General features: G+C 42.9%; 1 protein-coding gene across 5 annotated transcripts; it reads left to right on the top strand.

Annotated features, from left to right (window-relative positions):
* Positions 1–488: 488 nt before the first annotated feature.
* Znf655 (zinc finger protein 655) lies at positions 489–20,076 on the top strand. Of its 5 annotated transcripts, XM_008824069.3 has the most exons (5): positions 489–595; positions 1,783–1,945; positions 3,751–3,836; positions 4,202–4,328; positions 5,313–6,077. In XM_008824069.3, the coding sequence occupies exons 2-5, from the start codon at positions 1,810–1,812 to the stop codon at positions 5,507–5,509; spliced, it is 546 nt and encodes a 181-aa protein (XP_008822291.1). In that variant the 5' UTR covers positions 489–595; positions 1,783–1,809; the 3' UTR covers positions 5,510–6,077. The 5 variants fall into 5 exon arrangements, with proteins under 5 accessions (XP_008822291.1, XP_008822288.1, XP_008822292.1 ...); XM_008824066.3 differs by lacking the exons at positions 3,751–3,836; positions 4,202–4,328; positions 5,313–6,077 and adding exons at positions 15,692–15,796; positions 16,288–20,076; XM_008824068.3 differs by lacking the exons at positions 489–595; positions 3,751–3,836; positions 4,202–4,328; positions 5,313–6,077 and adding exons at positions 603–748; positions 15,692–15,796; positions 16,288–20,076.
* Positions 20,077–20,721: the final 645 nt, after the last annotated feature.

A 20,721-nucleotide genomic window follows, 5' to 3' on the forward strand; every position in this document is an offset into this window, starting at 1 on the left:
TAGGGCAACGCTCAGAACCTCCCCTCCTATGGGCAATTTAGTGTCTGGTACTTCCTAGTAGGAAAGTTAAACGGGGTCGACATAAACCAGTATGGGGCCCAAGAGTTCCTGTTACTTCACACTGTGTTGTGTTACTTCACACTATGCCTAAGAATCCTTGTACAAATTCTCCACCAGCCGTAGGCGACCATTCCTTAATTACTTCTGGAACGAGCTGTCCATTTGAACTGGCCACCTCCCTGAGGCGGGTGTCAAGGGTTAGCACAAGGAAAAAGTCAGGGGCTCTTTCCCAACATCTGTCCCGTCCTTGTTGGTGTTAAGTGTCGACCAGTCAACAGAGTATACGCGACCGCATGAGGACTAGGAAAAACCAACCCAAAAAGTGTCCGAGACTCTACCTTGGGATCTAAAGCCCTCATCCAGAGCCCTCATCCGGGGTCCTCATCCGGGCCCCTCATCCTCACTAGGACTTCCGCTGCCGGAAGTGACGCAAGCGCCGGCCTCCCGCAGTCTAGAGCGCCCGGGAAAGGCTGCCGCAGCCCTGTGAACAAGAGTATCGTGACGGTACTGTGTCTAGGCCCGCCTCTGCACCCGGGTGAGTCCCCGGAAACCGTCCTCGCGTCGCCGTGGGAGCGGCCGCTGGTTTCTCCTGCGTCGGAGGAGGAAGCGCTGGGTGTCTGCGGCTGACGGCGTTCCGGGCCCCTGGAGCGCGGAGTGCCGGGCTGAGGCCCTGTTTTCCTCGGTGCGGGTCGGTGGCGAAGCCCGGGAGCTGAGGGCCCCGAGTTAGAACCCCGTGGTCGTGCCGGGTGTGGGCTGCTCCGCACTGCCGGCCTTGCCCCTTTGGGAGTGTACTTTGGCCTAAAAGGGAAGTGGGCGAAGGGCAGGTTGGGTCGCCTTTACGGGACGGCAGCTCCCGGGGGTTGTGGAGGGTGGACGGACCGGCTCGTCCTTGGGTTTGAAGGACACCAGGCGGATCGCTGCCCTTCCCGGGGTACCGCAGACCGCCCTGCCCGAGCCGCCCTGAGGGTCTGTCTCCCTGTGAGTTTTATTATTCATTAGGCCGATTGACAGCCTTTCGGCGTAGTTCCCTTGGGGCCTGCTTTTGAGAAAAACAATGAGTAATCACCATTACTTCTCCTGGTGTGAACTTGAGCCTCTAAAGAAGGCTGCAAACTTCAGATATCTCAAACTTTCCACAGAAAGCTTTACACTGTTCAGTGGTACTGTGTTGGTTTTGTTTGTTTTTGAGGCAGCCTTGAAGCTGACCTAAAACTCCTGATCCTCCTGCCTCCGCTTTCCAGTTCCTAGGATTACAGGCCTAGCGATTAAAAAAAAAAAAAATCACGAAATCAGAATTTAGAGTCTGAATAGTTCCGCATTCGTAGATCTTGTTATGATTTGGACCATAAGATTTGAAACTGACCTTTGTGTTTGGGGGAGGGGGGAGCGGGCGGGTGGGCGCTGGGGTTGAAGCAGGCCTTGTGCATGCTAGGCCAATACTACTAGCAAGCTAGATCCTCAGCCCTCATTTTTCTTTCTGTTGTTTATTTTTGGTAATTATTATAACCCCTCCCTTGGGTCAAAATTAGCACACTTAATTAATTACATTTAGAGAAACTTAGCTCTGTAGGCAGTGGCAACTGGAATTGGATTTTTCAATTTATTTTGAACTAGTTTTTCTTGAGTATCTACAGTATGTAAGGTATTTTGCCAAGCTTGAGAATGTGAAATGATAGGACATTTTAACTTACTACAGTAATTTTTCCTAATTTCACCTTGCAGTGATGGTCATTGCCCTCCTGAACAGGGATGGAACAAATATCATCCCAGGATGCAGCAGGATCACCAAGGGTCCAGTTTCAGTCTTTGGAGGGCCAGTCTGAATGTCTTTCCCCAGAGCTTCAATTTCTGCAGGACACCGAGATGGAACAGGGATTCACTGGGGGTAAGACAGAGACAGCACTTATTTCCAGGACTGGGAGTATCAAAGGACTCTTGGGCCTGGTATGAGAGAGGCCTGAAACTTGAATAAGATGACTCTGGAAGGGAGGGACAAATGTGAACTCTGTCCTGTCAGGGACCTTCTGTTAAGGATGTCTAGTTTTCTTTAATAAGCAGATCATTCTGCTCTGGCTAATTGTCCTTCAGAAAACTTTGACTTTGTTCAAGTTACCACATCCAGAATCATTTCTAAAATACACTGCTTTTGCCACATCTCATTATCCTTGCCTGGTTCTTATTTCCTCTTAGAGTCAGGACCCTCCCCTCCCTCTGTGCCCTTCACTTAGTATCTCTTCTTGATGATTTAGTGTGCTTTGCTACCTGCCTTTTCTTTTGTAGCTGCAGTGTTTGTGATTAATTGAATCTTGTTCAAGGAAACCATTTAATTCCTTGGTTGAGCACAGTGCCCATTTGAATGCATAAATTTACATATTGACCATACATTCACATACATGTATTAGATAGGGAGGTTGGTCAGTCTTTTCTTTTTTTGAGACAAGGTCTTGCTATGTAGGTCATACTGACTGAACTGATGGCAGTCCTATCTCAGCCTCCCAGCTGCTGGAATTGTAAGCACGTGGTACTGCATTTAGTCACTTGTTATATTAGTACTGTGCCTTAGGTTGCTGTGACAACTCTAGTGCCTAAAGTAACTTGTATGTCAGCAACACAGTTGGAGTGCCATTATGTGGAGGGTGCTGGGGGGTGTTGTGGGAGGGTAGAAAGGATTGTGAGGAAACATAACTATTCTCTGTCCCTGGGAGCCTTGCACATTGGTTACAGAGACAGTGCTCATTCACAAAGTAAGGCTTTTTGGAGTTTATAGTAAATGGTGTCTGGGAAAGTGTCAGAGGTCTGCTAAATAACCCTGGCCTTGAATAAGTCACTTCAAGCCCCACAAGTCTTTTTATTATTTTATTTATTTGTGGTTTTTGAGACAGGATCTCCCTATAGCCACAGCTGGCCTGTAACTCAATGTAGACTAGGATGGCCATGATTTCATAGAGATCTACCTGCCTCTGCCTCCTGGGTGCTGGTTATCTTAGTATTTTTTTGAGACAAGGTCTTGTTACGTAGCCCTGACTAGTTTGGAGCACATTATGTAGACCAGGCTGGCCTTGAACTCACAGAGACCCTCCTGCCTCTATCTCCTGAGTGCTGGGACTAAACGCCTGTGCTATCACACCTGACTCAAACCTTTTTTTTTTTTTTTGGAGACAAGAGTTATGTAGTACAGGCTGACATTGACCTGGCCTTGATGACCTTGAATTTCTTCTCCACCTTCCAGGTGCTGAGATTATAGGTGTATACCACCATGCCCATTGTATCTGGTACTGGGAGACTCACGCATGCTAGGCAAGCACTCCTGCCAGCTGAGCTACGTCTCCAGCCCTTTTTTGTTTTTTTTGGGTTTTTTTCTTGAGACAGCGTTTTTCACAGTAGCCCAGGCTAGCCAGGAAATACGATATATCTTTACGCTTTGCTTTGCTCATCTGTACAACAGGTTTAATCTTACCTTTCCAAAAGAGGAATGTCATATCATGGGAATAAAGTGGAATTTCTAATAAAATCAGTATCACAGGCCTAAACATGTGTAAGTAGGAGCAAGTACCTGATAAAGTGTTGGTTTTGTCAGAATATTGATGTGCAGGACTCCACTCACACCCTTTGGTCAGGAGAAGCTTCTTCCTGAAAGGGGAGCCCTGGGGAAGGGCTGCTCTCACTCTTGGCTCCTTTCTCCTCCCTCAGCTCCACCTGTTCCCCAGGTGCCTGCTCTTCCCCACCAGGGAAGCCCAGGAGACCAGGCAGCTGCGCTCCTGACAGCCAGGTACCAGGTGAGCTGAGGGACCCTCTGCTTTTCCTCAGGGATTCTTGTTGCTGATTGAGGATGGCCTCTCCTTCATCCTATCTGTGGAACCTTGCCTGGAATCTTTTCAATAGCACTTTGGGAACAGGTCCTCTTCAGAGACCTGGCTTTGACACAACTAACTTTCCCATCTCCCACCACCACCTTTTCCATGATAGTGTGGTGGGCACTTATGGGATGTTGTGGAATTTAGTCCCTAGGTTCTATCTAGTCTGTGCTCCCTTCGCCCCAGTATAAATACACACTGGCTATCCTTTGTGTCATGTTCATCATTCTCTGGCTCTGGTGCTGCAGTAGCCTCATTCCCCAGAGCAGCCAGGATTATTATTGCAGGAGTTTGTGACATTCGAGGATGTGGCTGTACACCTTACTCGAGAGGAATGGGGCTGCCTGGACTCTGTTCAGAGGGATCTCTACAGAGAAGTGATGTTAGAGAATTATGGAAACGTGGTTTCACTGGGTAAGGATCAACTTGTTACTCTACCTATTTGGATTTCTTTACTTCCTTGTTTCTGAGGAGATGTGAGGTCTGTGAGGTGGTCAGTAGAGTGTGTTCAGGTTTTAGGTCTTAGATCCTCTCAGTCCCGTCTTTAAGGTCATCTCCTCTGGGAAGGGTAACTTGGGGTTCCTTTGAGTTTTCAGGAGGAGACACTCCTTATCCCTAGTTCGTGTTTCTTGCTTTTGTGAGACATCTCTTACCTGTTAGCAGAGAGAAACTTGATTGTGTTTTGGCTAGGTTTTTACCTTTTTCCTTTTATGAGACTCGGGCATCATCCTAACCCCCAACCGGACTCTTTGCTAGCCCTGTGCCTTGTGTCTGAGATTTTTCCCATTAAAGAAATGTTTAAGAGAGGCTAAAATCCCTCTTGTTGAGTAGTCTCTCTCAAGATCCTCAAATTCATCTCCAAGCAGACAGGTTTGAGAGACTTCATTTAAAGGCATGACTCACTGTGAGTATTGCACATTCAGTGAGTCACCTAGGTGGTAATCCCAGGTAACCACACTCTGGGCAGCAGAAGGCTCTGGCATTTATCCCACACTAGGTGGGCTATTCTTAAACCATGCTTCTTTGTTGTTTTGTAGAGAGCTGGGATTGGCAACCTGTACTGCTGTCTAGAAATACCTGCGTATATGGGGGCAGGGGGGCAGGGGGTGTTGGCAGCCTCCTTGATATGAGCTTTGTTCTTTATCTTTCTGGTTTTTTTTTTGGCCTTTCTCTGCTTTTGCACATACTCTTGTGCATGTATGTATATAATTACACTTCTCCCACCTCTTTTATTTATTTATTTATTTATTTTTGCGTAGCACCTAGGACATTTTTTTTTAAACCTCCTTGATTACATGCATCATCATTTAGGCAGTATTCTTACCCTGTGGGGAGGTAGTCTGTTCTTTGGGAAGGTTTTCAGTGTGTTTTCCATTCCTGGCTCTTTGATCTTTGTAGGCATACTTCTACGCCTTCCCACCACCCGGATTCATTGTGTGAATTCCTGCCCAGCCCTGAGTCATACCCAGGCAAGTGCTTTCTCTGGAGAAACACTTGCAGTCCTTACAGCAGGAATCACCAAGAGATGGCCCAGGTATCGGCTTTCCATCGCTAGTACTCATCCCGGCACAGAAACGCCTTTTCCACGATTGTAAGATGTTACACTTGGTTGATGGAGTAGATGTTCTTCAGGATGCCACCGTTGTGCAAAAAGTTGCAGCTCCCAAATGACCTTTGGTAAATTTCTAACATAAGGGGCCAAAGAATCCTTCCTTGAAACCACATGTATTTTGAACCATACTTGGTCATCTGCTTGTATTCTGAGAAACCATGAAGTTAACTCTCTATTCAGTTAGTCTTTTGTGTTCTGTGAGAACACATGCTGTGCTCTTAGTAGTGAGTGGGACCCACCCCTGTGCTGCCTCACTCTCCACTGGCCCCTAGGCGCTCCTTGAGTTTCACATTGTTTTCTCCTTTCTTTAAGATTCTGCTTCCCTGATTCTTTGTGGTACCTCACAAATTGATGTATTTATATTACTTTTCCTAATTAAGAGTTCTTCAACACTGTCCTTGATGGAGGGGATGTTGGGGGAGGGGCACAAAAATCAAATCTATTTCAGGGCATCAAAATGGATGTAAAAACTTTGTAAATTGTAAAGTGATATACATATATAATTGTAAACTATTGTAAATTTTACCTAATACAGACTTTCCAACAGTTAACTTGTGTAGTTTTTGGAGTAAAGACCTTTTGTAGCAGTTTAATGTAGGCTTATAGTATAGCATGCTATGGTGGAACTTGATCTCATTTTCTCTTGTACTTTCTGTACACACAAAGGACAGACATACATGCATATACTTCAAGAAACCCTCCTACTCAGCTAGCTTTTTTGACCAAGTCGTTAGAATCTGCTAAGCAATTTTTTTTTTACAGTCCTTGGGAATTAATTTTCATGTTTGTAGGTCCAGCATACTCCACCTGAAATGAAGGTTATATATCTATTAGTTTTATGTAGTGTTGGTTATAACGTAAGGCCTTTATAATTCAGTCTCTGACTTAGCAGTTTCCCGTTCCAGTTCATATGTTTTTCCTGTGGCAGTAGTTCTGAGTTATATTCATCACAGACATCAGAAGATTAGTCCTTTGGTTAACTGTTTACACCAAACAGCTGTAAACAAATAAATGACTGACTGAAACAGAAAAGGAGTGGGTGGGTAATTTCATTGTTTAATTTAAAAAGAAGTGTATTCTCTTGACAGTAAATAACTGCCTCATGGGATGTTCCCAAAGGGAAGGTACTGTAAGTTAGTGTTCAATAGTAAGACTGGAATTTATTTTTGCAGGGCGTGGTGGCGCATGCCTTTGATCCCAGTTCAAGGCCAGCCTGGTCTACATAGTGAGTTCCAGGACAGCTGGGACTACAGGGAGATCCTGTCTCAAAAAAAACAAAACAAAACAAAAAATTACATTTATTTTTAGCTGGGTGTGGTGGTACATGCCTTTAATCCCTGCTGAGGCGGGTGAATCTCTGAGATCAAGGCCAGCCTGGTCTTCATAGTGAGTTCTAGGTTACCTGTGGCTACAGAGAGACCCTGTCTCAAAAAGACAAAAAAAATTACATGTATTTATTTATTTACTTACTTTGTGTGTGTTTGTATTGGACATGTACATACTACAACATGCATATGATCAGAAGAAGCTTTTGGGAGACCTCTGTGACTACCAGGGATTGAACTCAAGTCATCAGCTTGGTGGCAAGGGGCTTCTACCTACTGAACCATCTTGTTGACTCTTTAAAGAATATTTTTAATAGTTGTCTATACTTTGGATGGCAAGAAAGAGTTAAAATTGTCATGATTAATTGCACGAGTAGGCTAATTTGTGCAATTGGGAACATGTATTCAAGAAGTAAAGCTACATGTGGCACATTCCAGTCCAGCAGATGTCTGCATAAGAATGCTGTTGCTGAGGAAAAGAGTTTACCTGCGTTTCTGCTTTTTATTTTTTTGTGGTCTTTTCGAGACAGGGTCTCCCTGTAGCCCCAGCTGGCTTGGAACTCACTATGTAGACCAGGCTGGCCTTGAACTCACAGAGATCTGCCTGCCTCTGCCTCCCGAGTGCTGGGATGTAAAGGTGTGTGCCACCATGCCCAGCTACCTGTATATTTAATGACAATAACCTAGACAAAAGCCTGAAACTTCAGGGCTGGGAATGTAGCTCAGTGATACAGGGCTTGCCTAGCATGTGTCAGGTCCTATGTTCAATTACCAGTGTCACCAAAGATAGAAAAAAGGCACTGAAGCGGGGAGTGGTGGCACATGCCTTTAATCCTAGCACTCAGGAGGCGGAGGCAGGGGGACCCAGTCTCAGACAGCAAAATTATTTTTTTGTTATGTGTATGAGTGTATTGCCTGCATGTATGTATGTGTACCCCTGTAATGCAGTGCCCTTGGAGGTCAAAAGAGGGCATTGAATCCCCTGGAACTGGAGTTATGGATGTAGTCACCGTGTGGGTGCTGGCAATCCAACCTGGGTCTTCCGCAAGAGCAGTCACTGTTCTTAACCTCTGAACCATCTCTCCAGCCCGTCCATTTTATTTTTATTATTTTATTTTATTTTATTTTTTTGGCCTTTTTGAGGCAGGGTTTCTGTGTAGCCCCAGCTGGCCTGGAACTCACTATGTAGACCAGGCTGACATTGAACTCACAAAGATCCACCTGCCTCTACTTCCCAAGTGCTGGGATCAAAGGCATGTGCCACCATACCCAGTGTAAATGTTATTTTCAAAGGCAGATTATAACATATCTAAATAGAAAATTCTTAAGATGTACACTTTTTTAAAGATTTTATTATAGTTTCAGATAGGAGAAATTTAGATTTATTTATTTTACGTGCATAAGTGTTTTGCCTGAATGTAGGTAAGCACACCTATGTTGTACAGTGCCTGCAGGAGCCAGAAGAAGGCTTCAGTCAGATCTCTTGGAACTGGAGCAAGTATTGTTTTTTTCCCTTTTTTTGCACATGGGGGCTGGGAGGGTTGGTCTTTTTGAGACAGGGTCTTCTTGTAGCCTGAGCTGGCCTAGAACTCACTATGTAGACCAGGCTGGCCTTGAATTCACAGCGATCTACCTGCCTATGCCTCCCAAGTGTTGGGATTAAAGGCGTGCACCACCATGCCCTGCTGGAGTATTGTTTTAGGCACATGTGGATGCTGGGAGCCAAACCAGGGTCCTCTGCTAGGGCTGCCAGACCTCTTAACTGCTGAGCTGTCTTTCCAGACCCTAGATAGGAGAAATTTAGAATAAGTACATTTTGAAAATGTCATAATTTTAAGTTAAATCTTAGAAAAAGTATTCATGTCAATGACAAGAAAACATAATAGTACTTTCCTTGGCAGGCAGTTGGAAAGTCTGTGAACTGTGAACCTAAGTTTGATAACTTAGGTTGTTATTAACTGCTATGTTGAACAAATAATCTACTCTTGTATTCATCTGTAAAAATGAAAAATAGGGGCTGGGAATGTAGCGCACTTGGTGATGTGCTTGGAGCAAATTATTTAACTTGTTTTCTTTTTTTAAAAAAAATTTTTATTTTTATTTTATATGTGTGAGTGTATTGCCTGCATGCATGTGAGTGCACTCGTGTTGTGCAGTGCTGTGGAGGTCAGAAGAGGGCTTTGGATTCCCCTGGAACTGGAGTTAAGGACGGCGCATAGCCACCATGTGGGTGCTGGGAATCGAACCCCGGTCCTCTGCAAGAGCAGTCAGTGCTCTTAACCGCTGAGCCATCTCTCCAGCCCCTTGTTTTCATCTACAATGAAAAATGGGGATTGGAGATGTAGCTGAGTTGGTAGAGTGCTTCTAGTTGGCATAAAACCTTTGTTCAATCCCTTGCACCACATAGACCAGGCTGGTGGTGCACACCTGTAGTCCCAGAATTTAGGAAGTGGAGACAGTAGGATTCAGAGTTCAAGGTCATCTTCACCTACCTAGTGAGTTCCAGGCCAGACTGGACTACATAGACCTTGTCCAAAAAAAGTAGGTACTGGGGAGATGGCCTTTATTGGATCAGGTGGAGAATCTGAATTCTGATCCCTAGCACTCAGCATGGTGGTGTGAATTTGTAATCTCAGGGCTGGTAAGGCAAGAGAATTCCTGGGACTTTTGCCAAATTCGTGAGCCTTAGCCTCAGTGAGATACCTTTCCTCAAAAAAATAACGTGGATGGGGCTGGAGAGATGAGTCAGCAGTTAAGAACACTGGTTGATCTTGCAGAAGACCCTGGTTCGAATTCCAGCACCCACATGGCAGCTAACAACTGTCCATAACCCCAGTCCCAGGGGATCTGACAGCCTCTTCTGACCTCCTTGGGCATTGCATGACATGGGTGCACTTACCTACATGCAGGCAATACATGCATACACATAAAATAAAAATAATAAATTTTTTTTAAAAAAAACTTAAAAATAAATAACATGGAAATAACTGGTGAGATGACTAAGAGGGTAAAACTGCTTGTCTTGCAAGCCTGGCCAAAGTTTGATCCCTAGAACCCATGGAAAGGTGGATATGGATATAGAGAACTGACTCTACAAAGTTGTCTTCCCAGTCTGGAGAGACAGCTCAGCATTTAAGAATATTGGCTGCTCTTGCAGAGGTCCCAGGTTCAATTCCTAGTACCCACATGGTGGCTAACAATGTCTGTAACTTCAGTTCCAGGGGATCCAAAGCCCTCTTTTGGCCTCTGTGGGCATTGCATGGCGTGGGTGCACTTACATACATACAGGCAATACACTCAAAAAAAAAAAAAAAATTAAAGGGACTGGAGAGATAACTCAATGATTAAAGGCACTGGCTGCTCTAGCAGAGGACCCGGGTTCGATTCCCAGCACCCACATGGTGACTAACAAACATCCTTAACTCCAGTTCCAGGGGATCATTGCATGAGATGGGTGCACTTACATACATGTAGGCAGTACACTCATACACATGAAATAAAAATAATTACCAGGCATGGTGGCACATGCCTTTAATCCCAGCACTGGGGAGGCAGAGGCAGGCAGATCTCTGAGTTCAGGGCCAGCCTCATCTTCTACATGGTGAGTTCCAGGCCAGCTGGGGCTACAGGGAAGCCCTGTCACAAAAACACCAATAAATAAATAAAATTTTAAAAAAATTTTAAAAAAGTTTTCTCACCTGTACTCTAGGGCATGTTGCACGCACATGTACATGTGCACACACACTAAATAAAAATAAGATAGAGCATAATTGAGCAAGTCTACACAGACTTGCACCTGTACATTCACACAGCTACATTTGTATACATATAAGTAGACACTGAAAACATGAAAAATAAAGTCTACTTTTCTGAGTTGTGCCAAGGATTAAGGTATTATGTCTGTAAATTCTTGTTACTTCATGTTCTGGAGAGCACCACAGTGATACAAGAGAAAGAACAGATTTTCTACTATAAATTAAAGGAAACATCAGGTAGTTATCTTAAAATTTCTTCTTAAATTATTTCATTTATGTGTGTGTGTGTGTATGTGTGTGTGTGTTGGTGCATACAGACCACTGTACATGTGTGTGGAAGGTCAGAGGACAACTTGGGGGAATGGGTTCTCCTCCTACCATGTGGTTCCTGGGGCTTGACCTCAGATCCTCATCATTTCCCCAGTCCTGTTATTTTTATGTTTTACCAATATGTTGGTTTTCTGTTTTCCTTTCTTTGTTTTGGAGGAAGGGATGGATGGTTTTATTTCACAACTTTATTTATTTTTTTTTAAAGTTTACTGCGTTTATTTTATGTATATGAGTGTATTGCCTGCATGCATATGAGTGCACTTGTGTCATGCAGTGCTGTGGAGGTCAGAAGAGGGCTTCAGATTCCCCTGGAACTGGAGGTAAGGATGGTTCGTAGCCGCCATGTGGGTGCTGGGAATTGAACTCGGGTCCTCTGCAGGAGCAGTCAGTGCTCTTAACCACTGAGCCATCTCTCCAGCCCTTCACAGCCTTCTTTTTTTAGTAGAGTATTTAAAAACCAACTTCTAAAATTCGACTGAGTTTGAATCCTAGCTTTTGAGGTTATTTTGACTTTCAGAGGTTACTTCGACCTCTTTGAATCTTAGTCTTCGCATCTATAGTTCTCTGCTATGTGGTTACAGTATTAAATGGAAGCTTGTCATGTTCTTGATACCTAAGGAGTACTTAGTAATTTGGTGATCCCAAGTGGCACACCTTGAGTAGCCTGTCTCAAATTTTCTCTTTTTAGTAGCAGTATTAGATCTGTACTTGTTAGCCATTTCCTCTTTTTTTTTAATTATTATTATTTTTATTTTATGTGTATGAGTGTATTGCCTGCATGTGTGTGAGGGCACCTGTATCGTGCAGTGCTGCAGAGATCAGAAGAGGATGTCGAATTCCCCTGGATCTGGAGTTAAGAACGGTTCATAGCCTCCATGTGGGTGCTGGGGATTGAACCCAGCTTCTCTGCAAGAGCAGTCAGTGTGCTCTTAACCACTGAGCCATCTCTCCAGCCCTTTTTTGTCTTTTTGAGAGAGGTTCTCCTTGTAGCTCCAGCTGGCCTGGAACTCACTATGTAGACTAGGCTGACCTTAAACTCACAGAGATCTACCTGCCTCTGCCTCCTGACTGCTGGGATTAAAGGTGTGTATCACCATGCCTGGCTAGCCATTTCCTCTAAAACCTTCCTACATTGTCTTAAACAGAAGTCTGAAATTATTCATCTACTGGGCATGAAAGTAGAGGCATGCCTAGATAGTGAGTTCTGAGCCAACTGGGGATACATAGTGAGGTTTTATCTCAGCAACACATTAAAAAAAAATCTCAAATGAACAAACTTTTGTTGTATATTTATGTTTTAAATGTAACTATAAATAACCAAAATCTATTATGGTAAAACACCTCAGAGAATATCCCAAAGTTCAGTTACAAATTGTGTTGTTAGTGACAGGGTTTTACTATGTAGCTGGCCTGGAACTGATGATGTAAACCTGTCTATCTTTGAACTCGGAGGTCCACTTGCTTCTACCTCCTGAGCACTGGGTGTGCACTACCACATCTGGCCTTCATGTCACATTTTTTTTTATTTACTATTTTTATTTTATGCATATGTGTGTATTGCCTGTGTGTAGGTAAGTGCACCCGTGTCGTGCAGTGCAGTGCCTTCGGAGGGCAGAAGAGGCTGTCGGATCCCCTGGGACTGGAGTTACAGACAGTTGTTAGCTGCCATGTGGGTGCTGGGATTCGAACCCGGGTCTTCTGCAAGAACAACCAGTGTTCTTAACTGCTGAGCCATCTCCCCAGCCCTTGCATGTCACATTTTAAAATTATGAATATTATTATTTTGCCATACTGAGGATCTAAACAAGAGCCATGTACATGGCAGGCAGGTACTCTAGATTTGACATGAAAGACCTCAGTTTAATAAGTGTCCAAAGGGAGATTGACTATTTAAAACCCACCTGGAATTCTGAAGTCTAGTGCATGCCATTCATGTGTCTGTTCTGATCTCACTAGCTCTAACTTGGTGTCCCAAGGTTCATCATATTTTCTAGGCCAAATGCTCTTTATAATATTGGGTAGCTATTAATAGGCTGACATTTGCATACAAAGTTGGCACTCCATAAGCTGATTCTTGGTATCAAGGAGTATTATTCATGTGGTGATAATGCCACAAACCATTTTTAAAAAAATTATAAATGTTTATTCTCACAATTTCATTCATATAAATTATGTACTTTGATCATATTCCCCTCCATTGTCCTCTCATTCCCCGTCCCCCCATTGACACCTTCCCAAGTCCCCCTCCTACTTTGACCTCTCTCTCTGCCTCTCTGCCTCTCTGCCTTCCTCTCTCTCTCTCTTGCTCGCTCTCTCGCTCTCGGGTTGCCTGCATGAGTCTAGGGATTATTTACTCGAGCAAGGGCAGCTTCACAATTGGCCACACCACTGAGGAATAGGACTCCTCCCAGCGGTTCCTGACTGCCTATAGCTAGCTGTTCAGGGAGGAGTGGGGCCTTAGGAGTCCTTCCTCTGTCCATAACAGGTTGATGGGTCCAGTTTTGTGAAGGTAACTACTACTTCTGGGAGTTCATGAGTTCAGTGGCCATTGTTTCACAACATACCTTTCCTTCCTTTGGCTCTTACATTCTTTCTGTTTCCTGTTCCATGATGTTCTCTTTGGGTGTTGATATAGATGTTCCATTAAGACTGAGCACTCAGTAGCCACTTACTCTCATTACTTTTACCAGTTATGAGTCTGCATTAGCCATTGAGATTAGCTATTGATGTTTCAAAGAGAAACATCTTTGACCATGGCCGAAAGCAGCACTAAATTTATGGGAATAAGTATAAACATTTATCTTTAAATGTTTTGTTTGCTTATTTATTTATTTATTTATTTTACACTTTAGCTTTGACTGGCCTGGAACTCACCTCATAGACCAGGCTAGCCTTGAACTCAAGAGATTGGCCTGCCTGGAACTAATGACATGCACTGACCAAGCATAAATATCTAGAAGGCAGTTTGACCCATTGTCTCTTTAGCAAAACAAAAGTAGTAGATCCCCACCCCCATCCCCCAGGCCTATAATCTCCCCAGAAATGGGTTTTTGACTAGGTTGTAGTACCAGGCTTAAGTTCTGTCCTATAGAGCTAGCCTCAAATCCATTCAGAAAACAGTTGGTTATCCACCTAACGTCATGTACTTATGGGCACATCTTATTTGGCAGGTTGGTATTGTAACTTGAAGAGTTCATAATTGGATAAGATTGCCAGGCGTGGTAGTGCACACCTTTAATCCTAGCACTCCTGAGGCAGAGGCAGGTGGATCTTTGTGAGTTCAAGGCCAGCCTGGTCTACATAGTTCCAGGACAGCTGGAGCTTCAGGGAGACCCTGTCTTTAAAAGATGAAAAAAAAAAAAAAAAGAAAAAAGAATCTATAAAAACGTGCATGCATTGTATGGTGAAATGCCAGGAGGGATTTGAGAAAAACCTTTCATGTGTGCTACTAGACACGTGTGTGCTTAGGACACAAAAACTGCACTTTGGCATGAACAGGATCAAAATTCTGTCTGCTTAGAAGCAGGCTTCAGAGAAATGGAGCTGATTAAGCTTGTAGTCTCAGCACTGGGGAGGGTGAAACGGGAGGGGTGTCCTATCTGAGACAAGCCTGGGCTACAGAGTGAGACCCTATCTCAAAAACTACAGACACAGATACACAACCCCACGACAAAGGGAGGGGGGAGGGAGGGAGGGAGGGAGGGAGGGGGAGAGAGAGAGAGAGAGAGAGAGGAAGTAGGAAGAGAGAGAGAGAGAGAGAGAGAGAGAGAGAGATTGATTGAGGATGTAAGCAATCCTGCCAGCAAGCCATAGAAAGGTGGTTTTACATGTTCTTTTATTGTGCTTCCTTTGTGTGGCATATTGTAGTTAATTATAGCTGTCTCGGAGGTTAGCTAATGAGGTCCTTGAAGTGTTTGAGATGGGTTGGACCTTTTGCTTAGGCTCTCTATCCCCAGCATACTTTTCGCATATAAGGCACTCCATAAATGCTTCTTGAAAAAACAAGAGTGTATGCTAATTCTAGTGGATGAGAATGTGTCTTAGTCACTGAAACAGATTGTTTATTATTTTTTTAAATCAAAGTGTTTGTGTAGGTCCATGGACATGGTAATTCAGTACATAGACACATTGTGTAATAGTTAAATCAAGGTCTCTTCAAACAATCATTTTTTGTATGTTGGGAATTTTGTAATACTCTTGTCATTTTGTATTATATTGTTAGGTTGTTGTAACCCTAGTGGACTGAAGAAGAATCAGAAATAATCCCTGTTTTGGTGTTCTTTATTGAGCGTCTCGAATTGCTTTTTGATTGGTTCTTGCAGTATTCGTTCAGTTGTCACTGATGTGGTTGCTATTCTTTAACTCATTGTGTACTAGGTGCCTGGATTTCATGCAAGCAGGCACAGTTATATTTTGAAGACATCATTTGATACTTTTAGAGAGGTCTAATGCAAACAGTTGTGCTCTAGGCCATAGATGGAGTACTGACAATAACTTCTGTGAAGACAGGGACACACCCATGCACAGATTCCCTTGTCTGAATTACACTAGCTGAATGTTACTGCTTCCAAGGTATAAACTCACTCCTTTCCACACCTTTAGCAGAGAACAAATCTGAGCTTCTTAGAGGGCTTTTGTCTTTCTGACAAATGCTTTTCAGAACTTATGTATTAATCATTACTAAAAAAAAAAAAAGTGGGCAGTGTAGCATCTGGGGATAAATTGCCATATCCCGTTTTCCTTCTCTGTGAGCAGGATTTCCACTTTCCAAGCCTGATGGGATCTCCCAGCGGGAACAAGATCTACAGGTCTTTGATCTGGAAACTAAGAATAGAGACGTTATAGGAGATGACTGTTCAGGTGAGTAAGGTAGAATCAATCAGATGGAATTAGAGGAGTCAAGTCCAGGTATTTCTCTAAGTTGTGCCTGGGCTAGTACTCAAAACAGAGAGCTCTACCAGTTCTGGAATGGAGAGCTCCTGCCCCTCCTGTAGTTTAGCTTGACCCTTTCTGTTCAGCTTCTTAGGTACAAGTTTGTACTACGTCCCTGTTCAAGTTGTTTATGTGAAATTCTTTTAACCTGTTTTCCTATTTAGCTCCTTTAAAACACCTCACTCTTACTTTGCTAAAATGGGCCCCTGTCTCTGCCCCTTCCTTCATCTATTCAGGCCCTGCCTCGCTGCTCCTATTTATGCCCCTATATCTGCTGTTGAAATTTTGTGCTTATTTTTTGAGTAAATAAAATTTGCTTATCTGTATAGAAACTACATTGTTTAGTTTTCTCCTCTCTGAATTTTTTTAAGCACGGGGTGCAGATTACATGTGCATTTTCTATTTATATATTGTATCAGATGGAGAGACCAGAGACGAAAACAAGCTGTTGATTCCTAAGCGGAAAATTTCAGAAGAAGTATGTTCATACAAAGTGAGAGTAGGAAGACTCAAGCAGGATATCGCCCAAGTTCCTGAGACCAGAGAAGTCTATAAGTCTGAGGACAGGTTAGAAAGGCTCCAGGAAATCCTAAGAAAATTTCTCTTCCTGGAGCGAGAGTTTAGACAAATAACAATTAGCAAGAAAACCTTCACCAGTGAGAAGAACAGTGAACCTGAAAAGAGTTTCAGTCTGGACTCTGCCCTTGATACAGACCAGAGAGTGCTTAGAATACAGACCATTGAGGACAGTAAGTACGATGTGAACTTCAGTCAGAACCCAGCTGCTGGTGAACTTGAACATGCAAACCTAACACAGACTTTTCAGAGTAGTGACTATAAAGAAAGCTTAATGGACCTGTCCCACCTTAATAAGTGGGAGAGCCTTCCTACCCCTGACAGATCCTATAAATGTGATACATGTGGAAAAATCTTCCATCAGGCCTCTGCCCTCACCAGACATCAGAGAATCCACACTAGAGAGAAACCCTACAAATGTAAGGAATGTGAGAAATCATTCAGTCAGAGCTCAAGTCTCAGTCGACATAAAAGAATACACACTAGAGAAAAATCCTATAAATGTGAAGCGTCTGATAAATCCTGTGAAGCACCTGATAAATCCTGTAACCAGAGCGTTGATATAATTCAGCATAAGAAGGTTCATGCCAAAGCCAAGTCTTACAAATGTAGCAGCTGTGACAGAGTCTTCAGCCGTAGCGTGCATCTTACTCAGCACCAGAGAATTCACAAGGAGATGCCCTGTAAGTGCACCGTGTGTGGCAGCGACTTCTGCCACACTTCGTACCTAGTTGAACATCAGAGGGCCCATCATCAAGAGAAACCCTATGAGTATGATGAATGTGGGCTGGCCTACGTTAAACAGCAAGGAATTCGTTTCCGAGAAAAGCCCTATACATGTACTGAATGTGGGAAAGACTTCAGATTGAATTCCCATCTTATTCAGCATCAAAGAATTCACACAGGAGAGAAACTACATGAATGTGATGAGTGTGGAAAAGTTTTCAGCCAAACCTCATGCCTTATTCAGCATCACAAAATGCACAGGAAGGAGAAAGCGTATGAATATAGTGATTATGAGGAAAATTTCAGTCATTCAGATCTTACTCTGCAGCAAGAAGTTCCCACTAGAGAAAAAGTCTTTGATTGTGATGCCTGGGAAGAGAACTTCAGTCAGAGAGCACACCTCATTCACCATGAAAGAATCCATACCAAAGAGAAACCTTATGAATGCAGTGAACTTGGGGAGTCATATAGTCAAGTTCAGGCCTCGTTCAACATGTGAGAATTCATAGCAGGGGAAGTCACATACGTGCTTAATGTGGTAAAGTCTTCAGTTGTAGCTCAGCCCTTACTCGGTATCAGAGAATTCATACCAGAGAGAAACCCTCTGAATGTGATGAATATTGGGAAGTTTTTTGGTGTTAAACTTGTAATTGACTCCTGTAGATCCATACCAGGATGTACTGGACGTGGTCTATATATATCATTTTCATACCTTAGTTACAATTGGGGAATTTGAACTGGAGTAAAATTCCACTACTGAATGTGAAGAAGCCATCAGTCAAAGAAACTATCTTGTTGGTTCAGTGTCAAATTCATGCCATGCAGAAAGCCTACGAAGAAAAATGTGTGGGTATGTGAGGAAATTCATACTGGAGTGCTCCTTCAGCATCAAAGAATCTTATACCCAAGAGAAGTCATTGGGTGTAATAAATATGGCAAGTCTCTCAGCAAGGGTTCATCTGTCATAATGAGAATATACCAGATGGGACTCTGGATCTAATGCAAATGTCAGAATGTCTCTAGGAGATGAGACTGGTAAATGCAAACACTGAAGTTTGCCACTATGTTTCAGGCCTTATCCAATATCAAAGTATTTGAGAGAAAATTGTTACACATGTATACTTGTTCATATTTAGCCCCAGTCTTTCCTTGCAGAATAATCTAATTCAAAAGGTAACTTGGTGAATACAGTCATTTTCTCATGGCGTCCTTTAATATGTAAGTGTTCTAAGTAGGTATGAGTATTTTATTTATAGAACTCACTTAAGCGATCTTTATTTTAATATGCGCTATATACAATTAAAAATTTTTTTCCTGAAATTGATTCTTATTCACAGCTTCCCTAAGATACTGTTAAATGTATCAGTGTTGATAAAACTTCTGGAGAGTAGCTTATTTAACTTTTTGTGGTGTTCTTGACCCAAGTTCTCTCCAAAATAGACTCAGGCCCATTCTTTTCTGAGGACCCTACATCCTATTGTTCCTTTACAGCTACAACCCTTGGATTCCTGCATTCTCTTAGGCACCTTTAAATGATGATTTCCTAGTGGTAAGCTGCTCACCAGCAGATAATGCTGTTCCTGCTTCCGTGTTGCTGGTATGATGTCTTTCCTAACGTGAAGCATCTTTTAAGAGAGTTGAATTTCTACATCAGCCACCCATGAGTTTGGAGGATTTGTCTTCTAAGTTTGTGGCGGGCACCCAAATACTTCCAAGAGACATCCATGTTTTTAGCTGCCTTGTTTTCATCCACAATCCTCTAAAAAAGATGACGACGACATCAGGGAGCCAATAAGATCCCTGGTGGCCTAGCTACATTCATTCAGTGCCTATTTTGCATGTCTACATTCAGAATTCTTTTATATGCCTGTATTGAAGGCCAACAAAATGCTCAGGTCTGCTTTTGAAAAAAAATCAGAGAACTTTGTAAGGAATACAGCCTTCCAATAAAGATGTTGCTGTTCTTTGGTAATATATCTAGACATTATATGAAGAGTGTGACAGGTCCATTCCTGATAAAAGTTTAACCATTGGGATTGTTTCTTTATCTGTTCTTTATCTGCCCCCCCCCACTCCCTTCATCAAGCCAAGGATAGTATTTAAAGTGTGGGGGCTCTATGTAGAATTGTTCATGCTTTGCCACACTTTTGTTTGGAGATGTAGTCTCACTTTGTTGCCCAGGTTGGCCTTGAATTCCTGGGCTCAAGTGATCCTCCTGCCTCCCCAATAGATGGGACCATAGACATGCACCCCGGTGCCTGGATTTTATCTTTGTGTTTTAATAGAATCTACAGGCTATATAAGAAGATCATGACTGTTTTGATTTCTAAAAGTGATCACAGATGTTGGCTCCTGACTTCAGGGTCACTGCCTGATAACCTAAACAGACTTCATGATTCTTTGGATGTTGTCAAAGCATTTTATTGGTTTTTTCCATCTTAAACTTCATAACATTTTGTGAATAAGACAAGTGTTATTTAAAATTCTAGTTGTCAATCAAGCAGTTGAGGCTTTCATAGTCCAGATGTTGTAGTGATCACTAGAGATCCTCAACAAATATATGAAAATATATTGCTCACTCTATAAACCTTGTGGCTAACCTCTAAGATAGCTCTGCCGCTGTACTGTCCTTTCCATCAGCAAGCATAGTATCTCATCAGGACAAGAAAATCAACATATATCCAATGATCTAAATGTAAAAGCAAATGAAAAGTGCATGTTTTTTTTCCCTATCAAACATGTATGCTCTTACTTATAGAGACCGGTAGTCCCCTCTGGTGACTATGAAGCAGAAGATTAAGTAATCCCTAAATAGCAGAGTATGTAAAAATCACATGTATGCATTTGGTTTAGGAATGTGCTTTTGTACTACTACTTGAATAAAGGTGTGCTTGATACTCTGAGAATCTTGTTTTGAACCAAATCTAAAGGCCCAGCAAGGAGCACTGGGTGTCTGGGAATCCATCACCTTCCTGGCTGCAACTCTGCTTCCCTCAGAAACCTGCTTCACAACAGGAATGGATCACACTTTTGTATTGACACAAAGCTTGCATTTCCACAGACCTCCGCAGCCCTTTACAATTGAAAGTAGTCATTCATTTGGGATGCTTCAAGATGTGAATAAGAGCAAACAGCTTGGGGTTTTAGTGGAGATAGGAGAAAATGTATTTTGGTAAGTAAAAAACATACTTAAGACAGGAACCAGGTGTGGTGGCACATGCCTTTAATCCTGGCACTAGGGAGGCAGAGGCAGGCAGATTTCTGGAACAGTGAGGCTAGCCTGGTCTACATAGTGAATTCTAGGTCAGCTGGGGCTATAGGAAGACCTATCTCAAAAGAACACCCCCCCCGCAAGCCAAAATAGTTCTTGAAGGCAAGTAACTTGTCTCTTTAGATAATTAATATAATGCAGTATGACATTATATTAAGTCTTTAATCTTGAAGGGGTAGGGAAGAGAAGAAATCTGTTAGGGGACATCTAATGTGTCTGTTTCCTGTTTACCAACCTGTACATACGTCCATGTATACATTCCAGCTTAATTCTCAGCACA

This window comes from Nannospalax galili, unplaced genomic scaffold, assembly GCF_000622305.1.
Source record: "Nannospalax galili isolate Female #2095 unplaced genomic scaffold, S.galili_v1.0 scaffold809, whole genome shotgun sequence".
NCBI lineage: Eukaryota > Metazoa > Chordata > Mammalia > Rodentia > Spalacidae > Nannospalax > Nannospalax galili.

What these genes read in the sequence shown, in the direction of transcription:
- Znf655 (XM_008824066.3), top strand. Translation starts at nt 1,810, where the DNA reads ATGGAACAAATATCATCCCAGGATGCAGCAGGATCACCAAGGGTCCAG. An exon ending in GGAACAGGGATTCACTGGGG is followed by an intron (nt 1,946 to 15,691) that starts GTAAGACAGAGA and finishes CTCTGTGAGCAG; the next exon opens with GATTTCCACTTTCCAAGCCT. An exon ending in TATAGGAGATGACTGTTCAG is followed by an intron (nt 15,797 to 16,287) that starts GTGAGTAAGGTA and finishes ATATTGTATCAG; the next exon opens with ATGGAGAGACCAGAGACGAA.